Source organism: Gymnoscopelus microlampas (assembly GCF_963454915.1).
Source record: "Gymnoscopelus microlampas genome assembly, chromosome: 5".
NCBI lineage: Eukaryota > Metazoa > Chordata > Actinopteri > Myctophiformes > Myctophidae > Gymnoscopelus > Gymnoscopelus microlampas.
In genome coordinates this window covers 45,414,615-45,436,327 of record NC_139942.1, presented here as the reverse complement: position 1 = coordinate 45,436,327, position 21,713 = coordinate 45,414,615, and the positions used below count along the sequence as shown (strand labels likewise).

At 43.1% G+C, this 21,713-nt stretch overlaps 1 protein-coding gene across 1 annotated transcript in view; it reads left to right on the top strand.

The window, feature by feature from the left end:
- Positions 1–21,713, top strand: part of LOC311045131 (netrin-G1-like) — a gene marked incomplete at both ends in the record, with an annotated part of 109,373 nt that overhangs the window by 48,362 nt on the left and 39,298 nt on the right. Inside the window, one exon of the mRNA XM_084056941.1 lies at positions 19,293–19,465. Coding sequence (XP_083913067.1) covers positions 19,293–19,465 — 173 coding nt within the window. The remainder of the gene's footprint in view (positions 1–19,292; positions 19,466–21,713) is intronic.

The window sequence follows — 21,713 nt, the reverse complement described above, 5'->3', positions numbered from 1 at the left end:
CTGACCTGGCGGAGACCTGTGCTCCGAGGAGCACTTTTTCTAGCTTTTTTTTTTTTTAAGGCCATTTTACGATAGCAAAATGCAGCCAGATGCTATGGCTATTTGGTGGCCATTGGTGGGTTTTAGCGTCGAACACTATCACATTTTGTACAATGAACTCAGATATCACCTCAGATGTCGAGTAGGTGATTTACTAATTAGCGATGCCGGCAGGTGGTATTCCCTCTCCAGCCCCATCAGAGGAAAATTCCAATGCCTCGGTCCAGACGCACTCTCCCAATATACACACTACTGGTGCCGTAAAACATGAATTGATGGGCTTTAAATTGCAAGGCCTGGTTTCCCGGCACAGCATACCATCTCCCGCAGATATCTTATTTGGCCATTCATTAGAAAGAGCAGCAAAAGGTGGGTTGCAGGGAAAATAAGCAATTTTGCCCAATTCTCCATCCTGTGCCCTCGGGCATCAAATTCAATTTTCCACCAAAAGTTTGTGCCGAGAAAGAAAATAAAATAAACATACGATTTCTGTCCAGCGGTGGATCAGTAACTCACTTGCAAGGGGAGTGGGGATGGAGGAAGTCAGGGAGAGGCTGATTAGTGTTTCCTTTTTCCAGCAGGCTCAGCAGCCTTCTGGCCACATCCAAATGTGAAAGCCTTATCACAGAATGACCATCCTGTCCAGGACATATTTTTTTCTCTCTTTCTTTTTCCTTTTTCTTTTTCTAACCCCAGAAAGCTCCACAAGCTTCAGTCAGAAAGGCGGCTACATATATTTGCTGTGTAAGGTGGCCAATGTGATGTGTGGTGTGATGCTCTGGCTTTGGGTGGATACTAGATTTCGCCGGTTCAATACGTCACCATAAAGTCCTTTATTCCAATTTGAGATAGCCACCTTTTTTTAAAAGACGTGGCATTTCCTCCGGCGGCAAAATAGACACAAAGTGATTTCTTTAATTGCTAGTAGTAGGTCAAAATGTAGACACTCTTACCGACTGAATTCTTCTATGTTTTAAAGACACCATTCTTAGGATATAGAACTGAACAGCATTTCTCACTTGTATAGACCTTTGCTTTTAGCAAGGCTGTCTTGTCTCTTGTCTAGATAAAGAAAAAAGCATATTTGTTTTCTTCCCTCACATGCTTTCTCCCCAGTATAAAGTCATCAGAGTGCATACAGTGGTTATTGATTCCTAATGTTATTCCACATCAACGGAAAACAAAAACCTTGAACCGCATGGGGCTGTCCCACCTTTCACGTCTGCCCCTCCATCGTTCTTTACTTATTGATCAGATGTCTCCTCGTTAATTAAGACATGACCACTGCCTGGGTCGGCTTCGGCAGTCCTGCTCTCGCTGGGAGCACGGGCACATCTGCAGGGGTTGTAACCAGGGCCTGGGAACAGAAAAGGCAGCTAATCCATAAGTGCTAATGTGCTATTTCTCTCATCTCTCTTCCTTTCCCCTCTCCGTACTCTATTTCCCCCAACCCTGCCTTTTCTGTCTCTCTTTTTTTCTACCCTTCCCCTTCTATGTCTGCCCCCCACCCCTACCCCCCTCTCTCTCTCTCTCTTTCTCTCTCTCTCTCTCTCTCTCTCTCTCTCTCTCATTCTCTCTCTTTTTCTCTCTTTTTCTCTCTCTCTCTCTCCTGCTGTCTGCTGTTTGTCCCGTATCTCTTTTCTCGATACCTCCTCGAGGTCAAATTAAACTTTAAACAACAGCATATAACATGTCATACGGTGACCTGTGCAGTTTAAGAGTAATAGTACCCCCTCCCCAGTGTTCAATTAAATGTAATCTTTTGTAGGAATTCTATAGCATTGTTAAATGGGTGGTGATAATGACCTTTTGTAAATCTCTCTAGTCTAAAGTGAGGTGCTCTTTTAGTAGCGTACTTCATTATATCACCTCCCTGCAGATTATGATGCATATACCGTACCAGTTAACCGTTAAAGCAAGGTTTTAGGAGGAGACTGTGAGGATGTGCATCTGATTCTGCAGAAAATGAAGCCAAGCTATGAATGTAAGCACATTTTGGTCTGCGCTTGCATTGGTGCCTAGTCATTAATGCATTGGTACCACACACTAATAATCAATCCTGCTGATTTGTCAAAGCTGATGTCCAAATAATTAAGTCACAAAGTTTGTTATCGTTCAAAATGTATCCATTTTCAAAAACAGTAGAAATAGCTGATCTACAAGCTCACAACGACTCACAATGCGATGCGTTGTAAGATTGTATAAGACAATGACGAATGATCAGCTATATGACAAAGTACATTTATACTGTATATAACAAGTGATTAAAGCTCTGAACCTTAGCATATACATAGTACAGTATGTTAATACCTCCTGCATCCACCTCTCTGTCTATCTGTCTTGTCTGATTGGTAGCATAATATCTCAAACAGTTGTGAATGGATTTTATTTCTGTATTTGTTTATTTTTACAGTATTAGTATCGCACCAGAGATAGTTAAGAGCTATAGTTCATATCTGTTAGTCCATGGGGTGGGCGTCATTGGCAGGCAATGGCAGCACATTCATTTGCATAGATTATATTAGAAAATATAATATATATTTTTTTAAAGATATAAACACAGTCATAGCATACAAAGCTCTGGCCTGTTTTGTCTATGTATGTAGGCGTGTACAGTATATATGATTTGTTTTTGTCTACTCTGTACACATGTAACAACATGTGACATGTATTTATGTTACATCTTCAGGGGTTTAGCCTAATGAAGAAACTTGAATCACACGTGTAGACTAATGCATCATGAAGTTCTATTGGTCAAAAGGGGATGTTGTGGCACCGCACCATAAGCTCTGTATAGACAAACTGTTATTTTGGGCAGAGGTCTGTGTGCTCTACTGAGCATCATTTCTAGTTAATAGTCAATTCATCTGCAAAAACATATATATTGTTGCTATCATGCAGAAAAAAGTGATCATTTTTATATATTTTTTTGTAAATTAATGATACTTTGTCATACACAGTGTCACACAAAAGTAGCAAATCTATAAGTTCAAAACGCATCGCAAATAGTTTTTTTTTGTGCTACTTTTGAATCCAAATCCTGCAAAGTAACAGTTTTGGACATAGGATGTTTCCACCCAACGACAACAACGATGTATTTTTACAGATGGACATTGGGGGAAAAAGTACTGCTGTCACGGTGCGGGGCAGGGAGTTGTAGGACCCAAGCGCAGACAGTGACGCGGAGACAGAGCGATTCAGATGCAGGGGTTTTATTAACTAAACAGGGAAAACAAGGCAAGGCTAGGTAACCGACAGAACACTGTGACAACAATAATGAACCAACACAGACTAGAAACAGAAGGGCATAAAAATAGACAGGGACTAACTAGGCACAGGTGAGAACAAAGGACAATTAACACATGATTGGCTGTAACAGAACAAGACACAGGTGAACTACAATTGCAAAGACATACTGTTGAGACAAGACAGGAAGCAACAACTAGGGCAGACAGGAAACACTACGACAACACTACAAAATAAAGGCACAAGGAGAACAGGGAACAATACAACAGAAAGAGTGGCCAAAAGGGTCCAATACCATATAAGGTCAGACAAGGGCTAAATAATAAAGTCACAGTCCACGGTCCGAGGAGCGGATCGTGACAACTGCACTTAATACAATTGTGAGGTCTTTTTTACTTTACTGGAGCATTTCAAATTTTCAGTACTTCTCTCAGATGTACAGTAGTGACTGTACATCTGAGAGGCAAATATTGTACTTTTACTCCACTACAATTATTTTACAACTTCAGTTACTTTGTATATTTTGAACACCGGACTTTTACTTACCAGTAAGACTCCCTAATCGGGAGATAAGCGACCGTAGGTCACATGTATACAGAAGAGGGCTGTAACGGCGATTGGTTCCTAGTTGTGTGGGCAATGTATAGTTTTGTTTGGTGGTCTAAGAAATGTGGTGGCAGGCATACTTATAACAGAGGATCTCTATATCGCGGTATTGATACTTTTACTCAAGTTAAACATTTGAGTACCTTTTCCACCACTGCAGATGGCCATGTTTTTATTCATTATTTTCAGCCAACCCCCCCCCCCCCCCCCCCCCCCCCCCCCCAGCCAAGTTCTCACACTTCCTCAATTCCAGGAGGGATTTGCCTGTATATCACACATTAAATTTGAACTGAGTCTCACACTTCAAAGACTCCTTGAGAAGAGAGTTTGGAGGTCTGCAGTGCTTTCATTCCACATGCTGTAGATCTGTGTGCTTCTCACCTGCTTTACACACAGGAATACATGATAATGCAACGCTAGTGATAATATATATTATATATCGTTGCTGTCTGGCAGAAGCCTCTTATCTTCATATTCTAACTCTTTGTGTTTTTTCGTAACGCCCGACTTGATCATACTAACAGTGTCGCACAAAAGCATCAAAAGTAGCAGATCTACAAGCTCGAAACGTGGCGCAAAGCGACGCGTTTTGAGCTTGATCTGCTACGAATCCTGAAAAGTAACAGTTTTGGACATAAGTGGTTTCCACCCCGACAGAGACGATGTATATATATATACACACACACACACACACACACACACACACACACACACACACACACACACACACACACACACACACACACACACACACACACACACACACACACACACACACACACACAAACACGCATGCATGCACTCACGCAGACACACATACATACACATACATGCACACACACGCACATGCACGCATGCACTCACACAGACACACATATGCACGCACACAAACACGCGCATGCACGCACTCACCTACGCACACGCACACACACACGAACATGCACACGCACCACACACATGCACCACACACGCACCAAACACACACACCATAGAAATGAATCAATAGTTCTTTTGAGCATTCAGCAATAAGATGGTACTGTATGTCTTGGATGGATTTTACTCCATGTTTCTTGGAGGAGGCGATAGATTTGACAGATTTGATGCGTTGAGCACTAGTGATTATGACAAGCACAACGCTGACGTCTTCAAGCATTCTTTTGACTGTGCGTCAACAGAGAGCAGTAGTACTCGCTGTAAGGGCAGCGTGGGAAGGGAAGCTCATAGCTCAGAGGTTGTAGGTTCCACTTCCTGCAACGGCTGTGACCTTCTGTGGTGGAAAGTAACTAGGCACATTTACTCAAGTACTGTACTTCAGTACAATTTTGAGGTACTTTTACTTTACCGGAGAATTTACTTCTACTCCATTACATCTCAAATATTGTACTGTTTTTACTTCACTACAATTAGGCCTATTTGAAAACTTTAGTTAGTTACTTATTATTATTACAAAACATACATTAACCACTATTTACATACATTTAATAACCTATTTAAACTTTGGCTATTTGAAAATAGCCGATGTACAAGCTCACATCGTGTCGCGATGTGACGCGTTGTGAGCTTGTAGATCTGCTATTTTCAAAAGATTTGAATACATTTTATACATTATGACACCTTGTGATACGGGACATTCTGCACAATGAGTACTTTTACTTTTGGTACTTTAAGTATATTTTGATACCAATACCAGGTAGGCTCAATTAGTTTTTGTAGGTAGGGAGCTAGGGGCATGTCCATTTATGCAGTTATGAGTAATTAGCAGGGCCTTGTAGTTAGTAGATCTTGGCTGAAACGGGGAGCCAGTGCAATGAGAATTGGATGGGTGTTATAGTGTTCGTGCTTACGGACTCATTATAGGATCCTGGCAGCGCTGCTCTGGATGTATCGCAGCTTCTGAATTCTCTTGCCAGGAATCCCAATGAAGAACTGTGTTGCAGTAGTCCAGTCTAGAGGAGGATAAAGGCATGGACAAGCTTCTCTGCATCTGACAGGGTTAAAAGGGGGCCGGAGTTTGGAGATGTTTTTGGAGATGATAGAAGGCCGGTTTTGCACAGATACAGGTTTTCTGCCCGACAACAATGATAGGAAACGCATGTGCATATGTGAAGGACTGGCCCAATAAGCTGCTGGAAACAGCACAGTCAGGAGGTAGATTGCAACCAAAGGTGCTTTTATTCATCCAAAGTGCACATACAGGATAAGGGCATCAGCAGCAAAAGGTGGCATGGTGGTCAGCAGCTCCACCATGTCCTAATACTAAAACTAAAGCTGAGTGTGTTTGTTTCTGCCAGCCTTTTTATACTCAGCTGAGCCAATCAAGTGTCAGTCAATCAATTGTGGGTTCAACCATGTTGCAGGTTACCTCAAACATGCAACAAATCTAAACCACACATGAATCATCTTAATCAATACCCCTGGTAAATACATATAACTTCCTAGCACCCTATTGCAAAACAAACCTTATCACATTATTAGCAGCTTCCAGTATACAACACAAAACCCCCCTCTCTCTTCTACTGTGGTCCAGTCCAAACCCATATTTGGTGCTCGGGCACCCTGGGGACTCTTTTGCCCGAGCACCCTGGAACAGACAGACATAAGCACTATTAAAATCACAATTCAACATCCCATATATATTTCCAAATATTATATTGCACTGAAACATATTGCACATTCCTCTTATGGTATTGCACTGGCTATATTGCACTTGCCCATCATGATCCAATATTCTTGTGTGCAAATATACTGTGCAAAAGAGTAAAGAAAAATAGTGCCAATTACTGTAAAAGTAACGGAGGACCTCTTCGTTACAGCATATATTATCCCGCATGTATGTGCACACCAACTCTACAGTTCCCCATACATCGGCATCACACACACCCACACACACACACACACACACACACACACACACACACACACACACACACACACACACACACACCCACGTGCATGCAGCCCTTTCACCGCTGCAGCCCTCTAAGCATCTGCCCTATGAACCGTGACAGCTGTAGCCGGCTTGATTGACAGAGTTGGAAAGTCAGGTTCAAGTGCAGGTTCAAACGACCCCCTGGTGTTACTCCGCTACACCCCTACAAAGCCCCCCCCCCCTCCATTGCTACCCACCCCCAGTTCCCCTGACACGCCTTATCTCCCCCCTAGATGTCTGACACACGTGGTGATGTTTCCTGCCAATCATGTTCCCAAGTCTCCGATGTTTAATTAGAGCTAATTTAGGGCCGGGGCATTCTTTGTAAATAATAAATGGGGAGTCAGAGAGGAGAGCGCATCAACATAAATTGTACCCCCGAGGACTCGGCATGCAGCCGTGGAATTGGAATATCAAGATGTCCTTTTGCTCGGTTAATTGTATGATCAAGCTTTACCTGTCGTGTGTCAGATATGGGGTCTCACATGGGTTCATTCTACGGTATGATGTGTACAGCATACATTACAGCATTTACGTTTTGACGTACTCTACAATTAGCATCCGTTTATAGTGCATATCTGCATGGCTGTGTCTATGTACTGTATGTATGCATACATCATCAGCTTCAGTGTGTGTGCATGTGTGTGCACAAGCGTGTGCCTGTGCGTGCGGGCGTGCGTGCGTGCACAGTAAGCAATGCAAGCCATGCATGTCTGCGTGCATGCATGTCTGCATGCATGCATGTATATCCTTTTATCAGGCTGGGGAAAGGCACCGTTTTTCATGCAAACATGACGTGAAATGTTAAACCGAAAAGTGATTTTGAATTGTATTTTCCATTTTGGCGGGAGGTGAGTGCTTGCAGCACGCACACACACGCACACGCACACGTACACACACACACACACACACACACACACACACACACACACACACACACACACACACACACACACACACACACACACACACACACACACACACACACACACACACACACCATATATATATCCATATATCTATACACACAGGTGGTCTAGTACCACCCACCCACTCATTTCCATATTAATATGTTCTCCCATTGTGGTTCCTTTGTCTTTGTGGCTTAGCCTTACGGTGCATTGTATGAATGAGGAAGCACTCAATGAAGAGGAGGGCTGAGGGCTATGGGGGTGGGGGGATGGGGAGGGGGGGCGTCCTAGACATGACCAGACTATATGCCCACATCAATGCATATAACCTCATTAATAGGCCCTGTCAATTCACAGGCTTACAGTGGTGGGTACAGCAGCCGGGGCCGCGAACGTGGCAAATTCAAATCTCATTTCAGCCTCGGCAGGGAGGAATTGCAGACCCGTGTGAGAATTAACTTGTGATCCATCCCTTAATATTTCTCCGGCAATTTGGAAAGCCTCGTGCATGGCAGGCAGGCGGGGCTACTTCATATTTCGAGGAGGAGAAGAGACGCAAACAATTTGCTCGAGATGTATTGCATTACGCACCCGGGACGAATGGCGGGAATTGGCCACGGCGCCGCGGCGCCTGAAAAACAAGGCCCTCTAATCGGACTCTTCAATTTCACGGTGACACGGCCCACTGTAATGAGGTGACGCTGTTGACAAGTGACCCTCGTGGGCAAAAAGAAGTTCAATGCCATCCAATATACAAAAAGAATGGATATTGGGGGTATATAGCGCTGTCAAAGTCGTTACGTTGGCTGAATTCCCCTTGTTCTTGCTCAAATGGCTTGTTGTTGACACAGGAATTCATTTCTGGGGAGGTGTTTGCTGAGGGCGAACAGTGGGGATCCTTATTGCAATTCCAGGTTTTTATGTTATGCCTGATTCATACTTAGGTTGCGTGTCGGTGTCCCGCGCCGAAAATAGCAGATCTACAAGCTCAGAACGCGTCACTGCTGCAACGCGTTCTGAACTTGTAGATCTGAGATTTTTCTGTGCATAAGTAAGAGTGTGAGACCCATGGACCGAAAAAATGCCTGCAGCATTGAATACATACCTGGGCAATTGGGGGTAGGTTAAACGCTTACTGGGATACAGAAGCGTGTGCGTGCGTGCGTCCGTGCGTGCGTGCGTGCGTGCAAATGTGGGAGCTTAGAACTCATTTAAAACAAGTCACATGGCTTGCCGGTGGCATCCGGCACCTTATCGTCTCAAAATGTCACATCTTTTAATGCTCCAGCTTTCTTACAGAACACATTCTTCTCCTTCTCAAAGCCCTGCAATTTAATAAAGTACATAATGTTAAAGCCCCCATTTTGATAATGGTTCAACTACAAGACCCCCTTTTCATGTCCAAAAAGAAAAAGAGAAATGGAATCCCCCTGATTTGGAGGACCATATCCTGGCATTAATATCTTATGTTTTAGGTTGAGTGTTGTGCAACCTTAAAGCTTCAATCCATAACTTGTTTTAGTGAATAAATCTTTATTTTAACCAATCTGTCATATGGTAGAGTATGTTAATCCAATATCACTAACACAGCTGGTTGCTGTTGGTCTACTTGTTGCTGAGGGTGAACAGTGGAAGGATCCTTATTGCAATTCCAGGTTTTTCTGTTATGCCAGATTTATACTATAGGTTGCGTGCCGGTATCCCGTGCCGAAAATAGCCGATTTACAAGCTCAGAGCTACCTGTTTTTCTATTGAGAAATGGACGATCCTGTGGTCGGGTAGGACCACTACTGGTTGACAAGAGGTGTTGTATGAAGCTCAAAATGCAATTTATCCTCAGCCCAAACAGACTTTCTGTACTATTAGCTCAGCAGTAGGAATTTCGAGGCAGGAATTTTCGAGGTTCAAATCCTGGCTTTAAGTACAGTGATCAAAGTCATGCCTCAGACTATTTCGATGTGGATCTTCTACGACTACTTAGTTTTTATCAGTGTCCATCTGTGTAGAATTGTTTCACTCCACAGTTGTGTGGAGAAGGATGCTGAGTTATATGAAGTGCTTGCAAGGTTTACAGCTCGGTTTCATCATATCACCTTGTTAAATTAGCATGTCACACTAGACGACTGGATGTTGAAGGCGCAACATGTTTGGAATGACAAGTACCCCATATGGTGGATTTCACCACATTCACCCAAGCACCCTAAGCACCCTACATGAACCTTAGCACATGAATAGGGGAACATTCAGCAAAAATAAGTGAACATTTTTGACAAAGAGATCTGGTGTAGAGAGGAGTACAGAACCCTGGGGCACCCCGGTCAATGAAGTACATGTAGAGTTTAATTCTTATTTTATCAACTTAAAAGATGTGTATGTTAAATCTATAGGTTGAACCAATTATTTCTAGATCCAGCGCAGGCTGCTTATCAGCAATTACATACTTGAATAATTTGAAAGCTTAATCATGAAATACTCATTAATATACTGATTATGCTATTATTATTATACTAATAATCATTTTATCGACGCAGCACTCAAGGCGAAAAAACCTTCCTAATTAATTTTAATTTCATGCTGTCAGTGATGCCTATTCCAGGCATCGCTGTTGTCACCATTGTTTTCCATGGTGGACAATGTTTTGGAACAGCAGTTGGCAAGCAATTGTTTTGGATGTTTTTTTTGGGAAAACAAAGCTCTGAAAAAGTGTTGAATGGAAAGTCCCGCGTTACGGCTTGAACGATCGAAGCCGACAGCAAGGCCGACTTCCTGGATGTTTTAAATGAAACGGTCCCCCAAGTGTCAAAGCCCATGTAGGCTCCAATTCATCACTGAAGCTCACACACACACACACACACACACACACACACACACACACACACACACACACACACACACACACACACACACACACACACACACACACACACACACACACACACACACACACACACACACACACACACACACACACACACACACACACACACACACACACAAGACTTCAAAAAGCCTTCCCCAGAATCCCCACCCCTCCTAGTATGATTTTGGGGGATGGATGCAGGTCATACTATGTCAGCCAGGTTCCGTGGCGTTCTGGGCATTGATCAGTAAAACTTCCAGCCGGGACCAAAGTTTGCTCTCTACAGCCTTCATCTCCACTCAGCTGTCAAGAAACAAGCTGTAGCTCCGAGTGGGTTTTGGCGAGAAAAAGTTCTACAGGGAACCTCAGTATGCATTTATACAGCATGGTCGCCCATTACAGGACTTAACCGTGGGCATGTAGTGTTCCCAGGGGGAGGTTAATGGTCAATGTAGTATATGGAGATGAATGGTGCTACAGATATCGCTTACAGCAATGATGGAGGCTGAAGGGTCTCCATAAATTCATTTTTTTGGGGGAAAACATGCAAATAAAATGTGTCTTGGAATTCAGCACACATGGTCAGCATCCAATAGTTGAGCATAGTGCAACGTACAAACTAATAGCTTTAATTTGAACCGTTTCCAACCCTGGCGTCCATATTTTGAGCATGTCATTATAGGTGAAAATTGCCAAAATATATAAAAAATAAATATCCCAAGATTTTCAAACATTTTCAAGTATTTTCAACAATGTTAAAAATTGCTAAGAACAGCATGGAATAGAATGCAGAATTGTTCTGAAATAGCTTGCGCTGTGAGCTTGTAGATCGGCTGTTTTCACAGAGCGACACCATCGTGCGACAAAGTATAAAATAGCATTCATTAATTAACTACATTTTCCTAAATAGGTTAGTCAGTAATCATTTTTGTCAAAGTATCTCTTTGTGAGTCAGTCATCAATAATAAAAGATATTTCTGTCCCATTTCAAAACAGAATGACTAAAGTATATTGCCTACACACTCCACACAACTTCGCAATAATGTGAGTCAATTCCCAGTAGAAACAATAATGTCCCAGTTGAAGTCTGTTTCAATTCATTCTCCATCTGCCCTGTAGCCTACTAGACTCATTTAGGCTTTTCACCACCGCAAATTCTCCATCACCAAATATTTATTTTCCTTGACAGCGTGAGTTCACTGTGATGTATTCTGTACCGTCGAGGAATTGCAATAAATTGCAGTTGTGTCACTCTGCTCGGGATTTCATAAATTACCTCTGGGATACATTGCTGAACATGTGACAGAGATTATTACACATGGGCCCTTATTTATTTAATACACTGTAATGGATTTGATTACACTTAATGTGGTTAGGGCAGAGCAACATTAATCTGCAATGAGGCAGCAAAAATACGGCTTGTGTTAGATTTTAATAAACGGATATTGTGATTATTGAAATAGTGCTACAATTATTTCATTTACAATCCTGGAATGCATAATTAGGATATTTGTTTGACATCTACAGTAATTATATTATGACCTCTTATTAAAAGTATTTTTGCAATATTCAACTTGATATGAAATAGTAAAACCTATTTAGTCCGTCCGCAGCCTATTATAAAATGTTGGGACTATGGGAAACTTTTTTTTTTTTACAATGACTATGTTATCAAATCTCTCATCCACGGTTAACCAACACACACAATATTTTCTTTGTGTTATTTCTACACTTTTAAATTAAATGAAAGAGGTTGAAGAGGCCGTGAGAAGAGGAACAGGGATTACATTAAGACCCACACAGTTCTAACTATGATGCTTAACCCATTAGGACCGGGAACGCATCTGTGTGTCATTTTTAGATTTCTTTGGCTTCGGTGCCGTGCTATGAGCTTGTATATCTGCTATTTTTGAACATTTTTGAAAATTCGTGGCAAAATCTTGGATTATATATTTTTTAAAGCGAACATTTGTCAAATATTTAGTTCCAGGAACCCCCAGAAGCAAATATTTGAGTTACAAAATGTCCGCCAAAAAAAGAAGAAAAAGAAATAATATTTGCACAACTTTTCATGATTTTTCAAAAATAGCAGATCTACAAGCTCGTATATCTGCTATTTCTGAATAGCCCAACGAAATCTAAAAATGAGACACAGATGCATTCCCGGTCTTAAAGAGTTAAAACAGTCTGCGGCGTCGCTCCTCTCTCTCAGCATGTTACTCAGAGAGCTTTCTTCTTAACAAGTTCTGTTGCTCCCTCTTCCCCTTTGAGCCGAGGAGCGTGTCTTGAATACAGGGATTTGCGCCCTGGCTGTCACAAAGGAGAAATGTCATGTTGGACATGGTGAGCCTGTCAGCGCTGCGTGAAACAGCCCCAGAGGAACCAAGGTTAGGCAGGAAGTATACACGCCACGGAGAGACGAGACGTACTGTACCAGAGCTGTCTTCTTCTTCAAACTGTCAACCAGCCCCTTCAGCTCAACTTACTTTCACACGCAGCGCAGCGCACACTTGATTTGGTTCATATGGTTTGTTTCGCTGGCTTGCTGTCTGCATGCAGACTCATGGACCAGAATGGAGGCTAGCTGCTATATACTGGGAGAATCATTAGAATCATATGATTTTTTTTAGATGTTCTCTTTCATAATAAATGAAGCAGAGGGATAGTCTTATAGTGTAACTTCAACTTCAAATTAAACGTAATCTTCAACTCAAGAGTGGGTGAAATCCTTTTTTGTTGTTGTTTTGTGTTGTACAGCGCACAGCGTTTTGCAATTTGTCAAGAAGACAAAAGTTATACGGGTAAAGAACAGAGAAAGAAGAAACAGGGAAAACAACATCAAACAACAAGAAGGCACAGTGTCAAACAGTAGCAGTGCAGTGTGTACTGTGTACTGTATATCTCTGTAGCACATTCTAACACATAAAGGTGTGGATGACAGGGTTGTAGAGATGGAGGGAATTGTACAGTAGACTATACATACAGTACTGTACTGTATATCGCTGATGTTGCGCTGCACATCCACGTGAACCTAGTGTACCTAGTTACTGGAGTGCTGACTGAGTTTTATGACACATTGTATCATTTCACAAATATACGGAATCTCTGTACGTATACGCCTGTAATTCGCGTATCTCGAGAATCGTTCGACCTACCGCCTTCAAATTCGGCACACGCATCGCGAACGACCCAAGGGAGTTGAGTGCACGCCGTAGAGTCGGTCGGATAGGCGGTTGTCCAGAACCGCGAGGAAATAAGCCTCTGGCCGTGGCCCAAATGAGCCAATTGATTGCCCCACACCTGTCGAATTCCCCACACCTGCCATTTGATTAGTTGGTCAGTCCACTTTTCACAGTCAGTTCCGACATTCTCCACACATTCTCCACCGACATTTACCACTGCACGAGAACTTTTCCATATTGGCACACAAGGGACACAGACAGACAGACAGACAGACAGACAGACAGACAGACAGACAGACAGACAGACGTTACAATGGGAACTCTGACAACGGTATAACGGGTATTTCATAACAGGGTGGGGCATGCATTCCCTACTGTATTTGCATCATTCCCAACTTGCATCGGGCACCGGTCTAGTAATCATAACACAGACTGGCACTGCCTTCATTTAGATGCTGGCATACTTCTGTACAAATTGTTATATATACTATATATTTTTAAAGGAGACCATTTAAATCTATGAAGGTCGCCACCATCTCGAGCAATTACACCAAAAATTGGTTCAGCCCTGTGTGATGTTAAGTATAGTCTACCAATGACCTCCAATCTCTCTCTCTCTCTCTCTCTCTCTCTCTCTCTCTCTCTCTCTCTCTCTCTCTCTCTCTCTCTCTCTCTCTCTCTCTCTCTCTCTCTCTCTCTCTCTCTCTCTCTCTCTCTCTCTCTCTCTCTCTCTCTCTCTCTCTCTCTCTCTCTCTCTCTCTCTCTCTCTCTCTCTCTCTCTCTCTCTCTCTCTCTCTCTCACACACACACATGTACAGTACGTATGCACAAATGAAAAGGCACGCGTACACGCACACGAGCACCCACGCACGCACGCACGCACGCACATACACTCACACACACACACACACACACCATCTCTCCAATGGTGCGGTCATCTCATTAAGAGAGTAACATTTAGAGCCCCGTGTGAAGATAAGGAGGATAGGTCTGGATCATCTCTTCTGCTCATGAGGGAGGGTCACCTGTTTGGATAATGGATAATACCCACTGCTAGTGGGCCGAGAATCAGGGATAAAAGGTCATTCAAACTTTTATGAAACGCGTCTTTGTAATTAAGCCTGATTTATACTTAGTTGCTCGCCGGTGGCGCGCACGGCAAATAGTCGATCTACCAGCTCACGACTCGTCGCTTTGCGACGCACCGTGAGCTTGTAGATCGACTAATTTCGGTATAAACCGGGCCTAACGGTGCTCATTCGAAACGGCGGGCTGGACGCATGGGGACCCTCGCCAAAACCCCCCCTCCCCCTCCTGTGAGAGGGAGGGACTCGGGGAACCTCTCTGATTTCAATATGACAATGCCAACGGCAAAAGCATCGCATCCCCAGAGTTCCCCCGCGTCCACTGCTGTATCCTCCACTCCATCAGCAGCAGATGATCCAGATTTTTCCTGGTTTTTAATTAAGTGGAAGGTCAAATCGCAACCGCTCTTGACTTCGGGGAACGAACGGCGGCGTGTCTGCAGCGGCAGAGGAAGCTACACACCCCAGCCATTAATTTTATGGAGCGCAGGCGTTTAATTGATTAAAAAGTTAAGGGCTGTGGGGAACGCTAACTGAGAGGCACTCTTGCGTTTAGTTTTGACTTGTACTGGTTTCTTCTCTACAGTGGAGAACACTTCAGGGAGGATTCTTTTAAATTTAAATGGTATTCATCCAATTAAATGCTAATTTGTTACTGTTGTCAAAACAGAAAAGAAAGCACGCTGCTGTTTTGAATTGCCTTCTAATTTCATGTTCATCTTACTGTACGTGTTTTGTCATTCTTGGGAGCAGTCGGATGGAACCTGTTTAAGCGCCTTTGAATAATTCAAACCTCATCATTTACTGTGGCAGTGCGCATTTTGGATGTATGTTTTTTTGGGGAAAACAGGTGATTTTGGTGGTTATCACTTAACAGCCTCACTCAGTGGCGCACAGTAACTACATTTACATTTACTCGAGTTCTGTTGTAGAAAATCCTCTTCTGCCCGGTGGATGGGGCCTGAGACTTGACACTTGGGGCCCTATTTTCGGCCAAAGTTGCTATACCCACTACTTGGGGATTTGGCAGGGCGCAAGCGTGCAAAAGTTGCTATCTTCCGACACCAGCCTTATCCCTAAAACACATGCACTACCCGTTACATTATGCATAGGTGTGGTTTGGGCATTAATAAAACCAATCACCGTGCCAGATGAAAAAAAGAGGACTGCGCAAGCCATTATCCCCAGTGCAATGTTACGCTCTCTCCCTCTCTGCCCATGGAAGAGCGACGTTGGCTCGGAATACAATTATATTTAATACACATAATTATCACTCACAGATTGCTGGTTATAGACAACTTTAAATTAGAGCAAACGCTTGTGTTCTGGATTAATTCAACTGAATGGTCTGTGTGGTTATCGCAAACGCAGATCAAACAACATTTCATTTGTCTTTTTTAAAAGACTATCATCTTATATATACATAATTGACACAAGGAATTGACACTCTCACTTCTGCTGATTATAGGAACATTAGAATCAACAGGGAAAGCATCTGTGTCATTTGATACTTTGGCTATTCAAATGTGGCAGATCTACAAGCTCATGAGCGCGTAGATCTGCTAGGAGGCGTTAAAGCAGGAGGCATTAAATAAAAAATAAAAAAATAAAAACACGACAAGTTAGAATATGGAGATAGGAGGTTTCTGCCCGACAGCAACGATATGTATCAGCTATTTTTGTGGCAACGAGAAACAAGCGGTCAAAGTAGAGTCGTGTAACTCAAGTCCGGTTCTCTAAGACCAGAGGGTTTAAAGTGGTTAAACATGCAGGATTGGCTCACGCGGTGATGCATCGATAGAGCAGCCTGTAGTTGACCTTGTTCCTACCACCAATCTATCATTAAATGAGGAGCTATCACCGAGGCCAGGAAGTCAATTAGGATGGATGCATTTCTGACTACTCCCGCAATTCCTCCATGTCACGTGAGGCCACTGGGGGGAATCGGCCTCCCGGCAAACCGATCCCCGCCGATTAGGTCGCGGAGCGGCAGAAACCCCATGCGCTCGGAAGCGGGGCGTTGGTAAAAACAAACATGGAAGCAAAACGACGTGAAACGCTGAGCCCGCCCGGCCCCCCGGGGGACGTCTAGTGTGTCCACTCTGCTCGATAGTCTCCCGTATACAAACCTCCTCACCCCACCACCCAACTGTTTCAATATCCCTCAACCCCCACCCCTACCCCCACCCCCACCCCCGCCCGCCTGCCACCAATCTCAGCCACCGAAGAAACCGAGGTCACCAGTTGTAACCTTACGGCTCCATGGGAGCTAAAATCAAATAACAGAGAAAGTATATTTGGAACGTATATGGAATATGAAACCGCCGCTTCTCAGATGACAATAAACAGAGGCCTATTCCCTCTTGCGGTTCTTCTCCTCTCCGCTCGCGGTAGGAGACAATAGACTGACACACAGTTGCTCCTAAACAGTTGGATATAGGTTATACCCCCCCCCCCCCCCCCCGTACAAGCAATTCAACAAGCTGTCCATCCATCTGAGGTTGTAGCCCCTGTCCGTCCCACGTAAGTGAGCCTCAATCACTTTTTCCGAGCGAAATACGGAGAAGTGCGGAGCGGAGCTTGTTTGCCTGTGTGTCAAAAAATAGGGGTGTTTGGTTGGCGTTGGAGTGTCGAGAACACGTCAAGAAGCCCGCTCTTCTCTCCTGTCAGACTCTTCTGTCAGGTCTGCCGGAGTCGTTCGTCTAATAAAGCACATAAAGCAACAGCCGGCAACCAAATAGGGCCTCAAATAGGGCCTTGCTACATGTCAGAGCAACTTTGAGTAGAGAGAGAGCGAGCGAACGTGAGAGACATACTGTTTGTGTGTTTCTGTGTGTGTGTGTGTGTGTGTGTGTGTGTGTGTGTGTGTGTGTGTGTGTGTGTGTGTGTGTGTGTGTGTGTGTGTGTGTGTGTGTGTGTGTGTGTGTGTGTGTGTGTGTGTGTGTGTGTGTGTGTGTATTTTTTATTACTATATTTGTGGTGATCCCACAAGTTGGGTAAAAAACAGAAAGAAGTGAGATAGATTGTTAGAGTTTGGATTACAATTTGGACAATATTTGTGTTTGGATTTGGGTTTAAGTTCAGGCATTTAGGGGCTAGGTTTAGGGTTAGGGGTTAAGATTACGATTAGCTTTTGGTTAAGGTCAAGGATTTACATTTTGTTAGTTAGACTGGGCCCTTAGGTTTAGTAAAAATGCCATTTTGTGAAGGCCCCAGAAAGATAGTAAACTGTGTGTGTGTCTGTGTGTGTCTGTGTGTGTGCGTGCGTGCGTGCGTGCGTGCGTGCGTGCGTGCGTGCGTGCGTGCGTGCGTGCGCTTGTGCATGTGTGTGAGTGAGTGAGTCAGAAAGAGACTCATTCTCAAACTATTAACTCTCTATCAGCTCTCTGTTTTGGTGCTCAATTAGTGACTGTTACAGAGCTCCTTTCATTTGGATCTTAGAGTGGCGAGTGTGACCTCATTCGCTTCGCTGTCCTCTCCACGGGGGTGAGCGACAAATGAGCCCCTTGTTTTTGTAAAAAAAAAAAAGAAAAAGAAAAGAGAAAAGGGACAGCGTATAATGAAGCTTTGAGGCACCATCCAAGTCACACAACACAGCCAGGATTTCAATGTACCTCCTTCAAACGCGGGAAAGGTACAAACAGAAACCCACCATGAAATGAAAACAAGGACATGCCTTTTGTCTGTTGTAATCCCGCCAGCTGTTGGAAGTTATTGATGCCTATTCCTGCCCCTCCCCGCTTTCATCGTTATCCAGGGGTGTAAAGTAACAAGTACAAGCACATGTATCATGTATCAAGTACTCTACTTAAGTACAATTTTGAGGTATACCAAAATTGTGGGGGGGTGGGTCGGGTGGGGAGCGTTTTGTTGTTTCAGCCCAGCCCTGCACATGAACTCTGCAGCCGCACTGAGGCCCCTGCTGGAAAGCATCCCAGCCCACACATTAACGTAGCTAATAATTGGGCCGCGCGACCCGGAAATGACCGTAATAATCCTAAAACTGGATCAAAAATATTTAAAAAAAACCAACAACTTTTTTCTTTTTTTACGGGGGGGGGGGGGCGCACCACGCCCCACTAGCCCAGCGGTCCACCGGGCATTTGCCCGGTACGCCAAATGGCCAGTCCGCCCCTGTTTAGGGGAGTGTTTACAATTTTCAATACTTTTACTCCTACTCCACTACATCTCAGAGGCAACTATTGTACTTTTACTACAGTACAATTATTTGAAAATGTTAGTAGATAGGCTATTTGCTAAAGGTTTCTATACATTTGAAAACCCCTGAAATGGGACATTCTACATAATGAGTACTTTCTACTTTTGGTACTTTTTAAGAACAGAGTATTTCTACATTGCAGTATTGATATTTTTACTTAACTAAAAAATGTTAGTACTTTTTTCCACCACTGTCGTTGTCTCCCCTCTCTCTAGGTGCAAGTGCAATCTGCACGCCAACAGCTGTGTGTTTGACAAGGGGAGGCTGGGCTGCGAGTGCGAGCACAACACCACGGGGCCGGACTGTGGCCGCTGCAAGAGGCACTACCACGGCAGGGCCTGGAGCGTGGGCTCCTACCTGCCCATACCCAAAGGAACGGCAAATATATGTGAGTGTCTCTGGACTCAATGCTATACATGTACTGTACACAGTGAACTCCTCATTTTAACTCTGAGAGAGTCCATTTGTTTACGTGTGTAAACTCTCAGCATTACTAATGAGTAAATTAATACTGAGGGTTTGACGGTGTAGATAAGACCTGAGAAATGGCAGCGCTGTAGGATTTGTTTTGTTTTTGATTTTTATTTGACCTGAGGCGATTCTTAAAAATGTTTTCTAAATCCTAACAGGTTTTTGAAAAAAATCAAAAACATTTTTTTTTTCAAGATTTTTCAAAAATAGCAGATCTACAAGCTCATAGCGTGGCACTCGGTGCCGCGCTATGAGCTTGTATATCTGCTAATTTTGAATAGCCAAAGAAGTTTAAAATGACACAGATGCGTTCCAGGTCTTAATGGGTTAAGAAGGAATGAGTACAGTCAAATAAAATGACAAAGAAATTGTGTTGAATGCTCAATGTACCCTATGGTTTAATAATAATAGATGTTGTTCAGTCGCTCTTGATGAACCTAAACAAACAAACAAACAGGCATAAATTAGACTAGAGGACATTATCTGATAAACATTAAAAACAGCTAAATTAATTTGATTGAAAATAATAATTGGAATAAACTTAATAGAATCAGAACCAATGTTCCTTTTTCTTTTTCAGTTTTGAGTTTGCCAACTCTGGCAGCGAGCCTACAGAAATATTACGATGGTAGACTCGCAGTCAGGCTTGAGGACAGCGAGCTGATTTAATTCAGGTATTTTCGGGGCCCATGCAGGAAATATTGTTTCCCAGTCATTCCACTCTGATGGTTTTCCAACAAGCTCAGCGAGGTGAGATTGAAGACAGAGGGAGTTGATGTAATCCCGGCATTCTTTTTGCCAATAGAAAAACCACAGTTTCCCATGCATCTTGCACGGAAAAAGCTCTCTCATTGAGCCCACTGTGGAGATAGGGCAGGTTTCAGGGGTCTCCGCTGTGAGCTAAGTACGGGGACTTAGTATCACGCAGGTGTTTTTGTGCCCAGAGTTTTCAGGGAGACTCTGAAAGGCGGCAGCAGCACGGGTCTACTTGTTCTTAGGAACAACAGCAGGCTGATGTCTGTATAATAGTACACAAATATATATTGCATGCAAGAAGAGAGAATGTGGTTTCAAATTTGTTTATGATAAGGCTTGTATTTGTTCAGACTGCAGGTAAATACGATGTGTTTCTCAAATATGATCTGTAGGACTGACTGTCCACACTGTTATTTGCGAGCAGTCGTGTATTGAGACTCATGGTTGCTGTGGTAATGTGCTAATACACTCTGTCGTATGATGGTGCCGCTCAACGGAAATAGCCGATCTACAAGCGCACAACAACGCGCCATGTCACAACAACGCACTGTGAGCTTAGAGATCTGCTATTTTCAGCAAGCGATACCGGTTGCATGACGGAGTTTAAATCAGGCCTCAGCAGTACGTGTCCAAAGTGTCCAGACTGGGACACATCTTTAGAATTCAAATCTGTGTTTTTCTGTTCAGAATTGAGAAAAACAATCGGATTCAAATATAGATATGCCAAAAAAAAAGAATTTGGGCAGCCAGTCTGAACATGGCCTAAAATGTTTCTTATGTGGTACTGTTTCCCCAAAATACACTTTTTCCACACATACAGTCCACAATTACAGACCTCCACTTGCACAGATGCTATTCCATGCCTGTAATGAAAGTGCATGATTACTGAGTTTACTCTCTGAATATATTACAGTTCTTCATTTGTTACTTTAATTGCATAATTTGCTGACAGATGGGATAAGTAAATATGCTGTCCAGGGCTTATGGTTTGTGAAAAACATAAAACAATATGGTTCAGTCTAAAAATATTAGTCCTTTATTACTTGTGCATGTATAATCATTAAGCTGTATAATGTGCAGCATGCCTAATGACAGGATTCTGAATGGAATAATAACCTTAAGTAATATATCATATGAAATGGAATTGGCCTTGTCTTATTTGCTTTCAGAATTAAAGTTGACTTGCATAGGTGATTAATGCGGCTCTGTTCTGGACCAAAAGAAAAGTAAAACTAGGAAAGGGATGTGGCCCTCGGGCACCACGTAGAAACGGCTTGGCTCAAATGTGGATCTCGGACTTCAATTTACAATTTAGGCATTTACAATTACATTTTAGGCATTTAGCAGACACTAACAACTAAAAAAATAACGCTTTTTCAGGAAACTTACAGGATTTAGAAGGCGTTTTT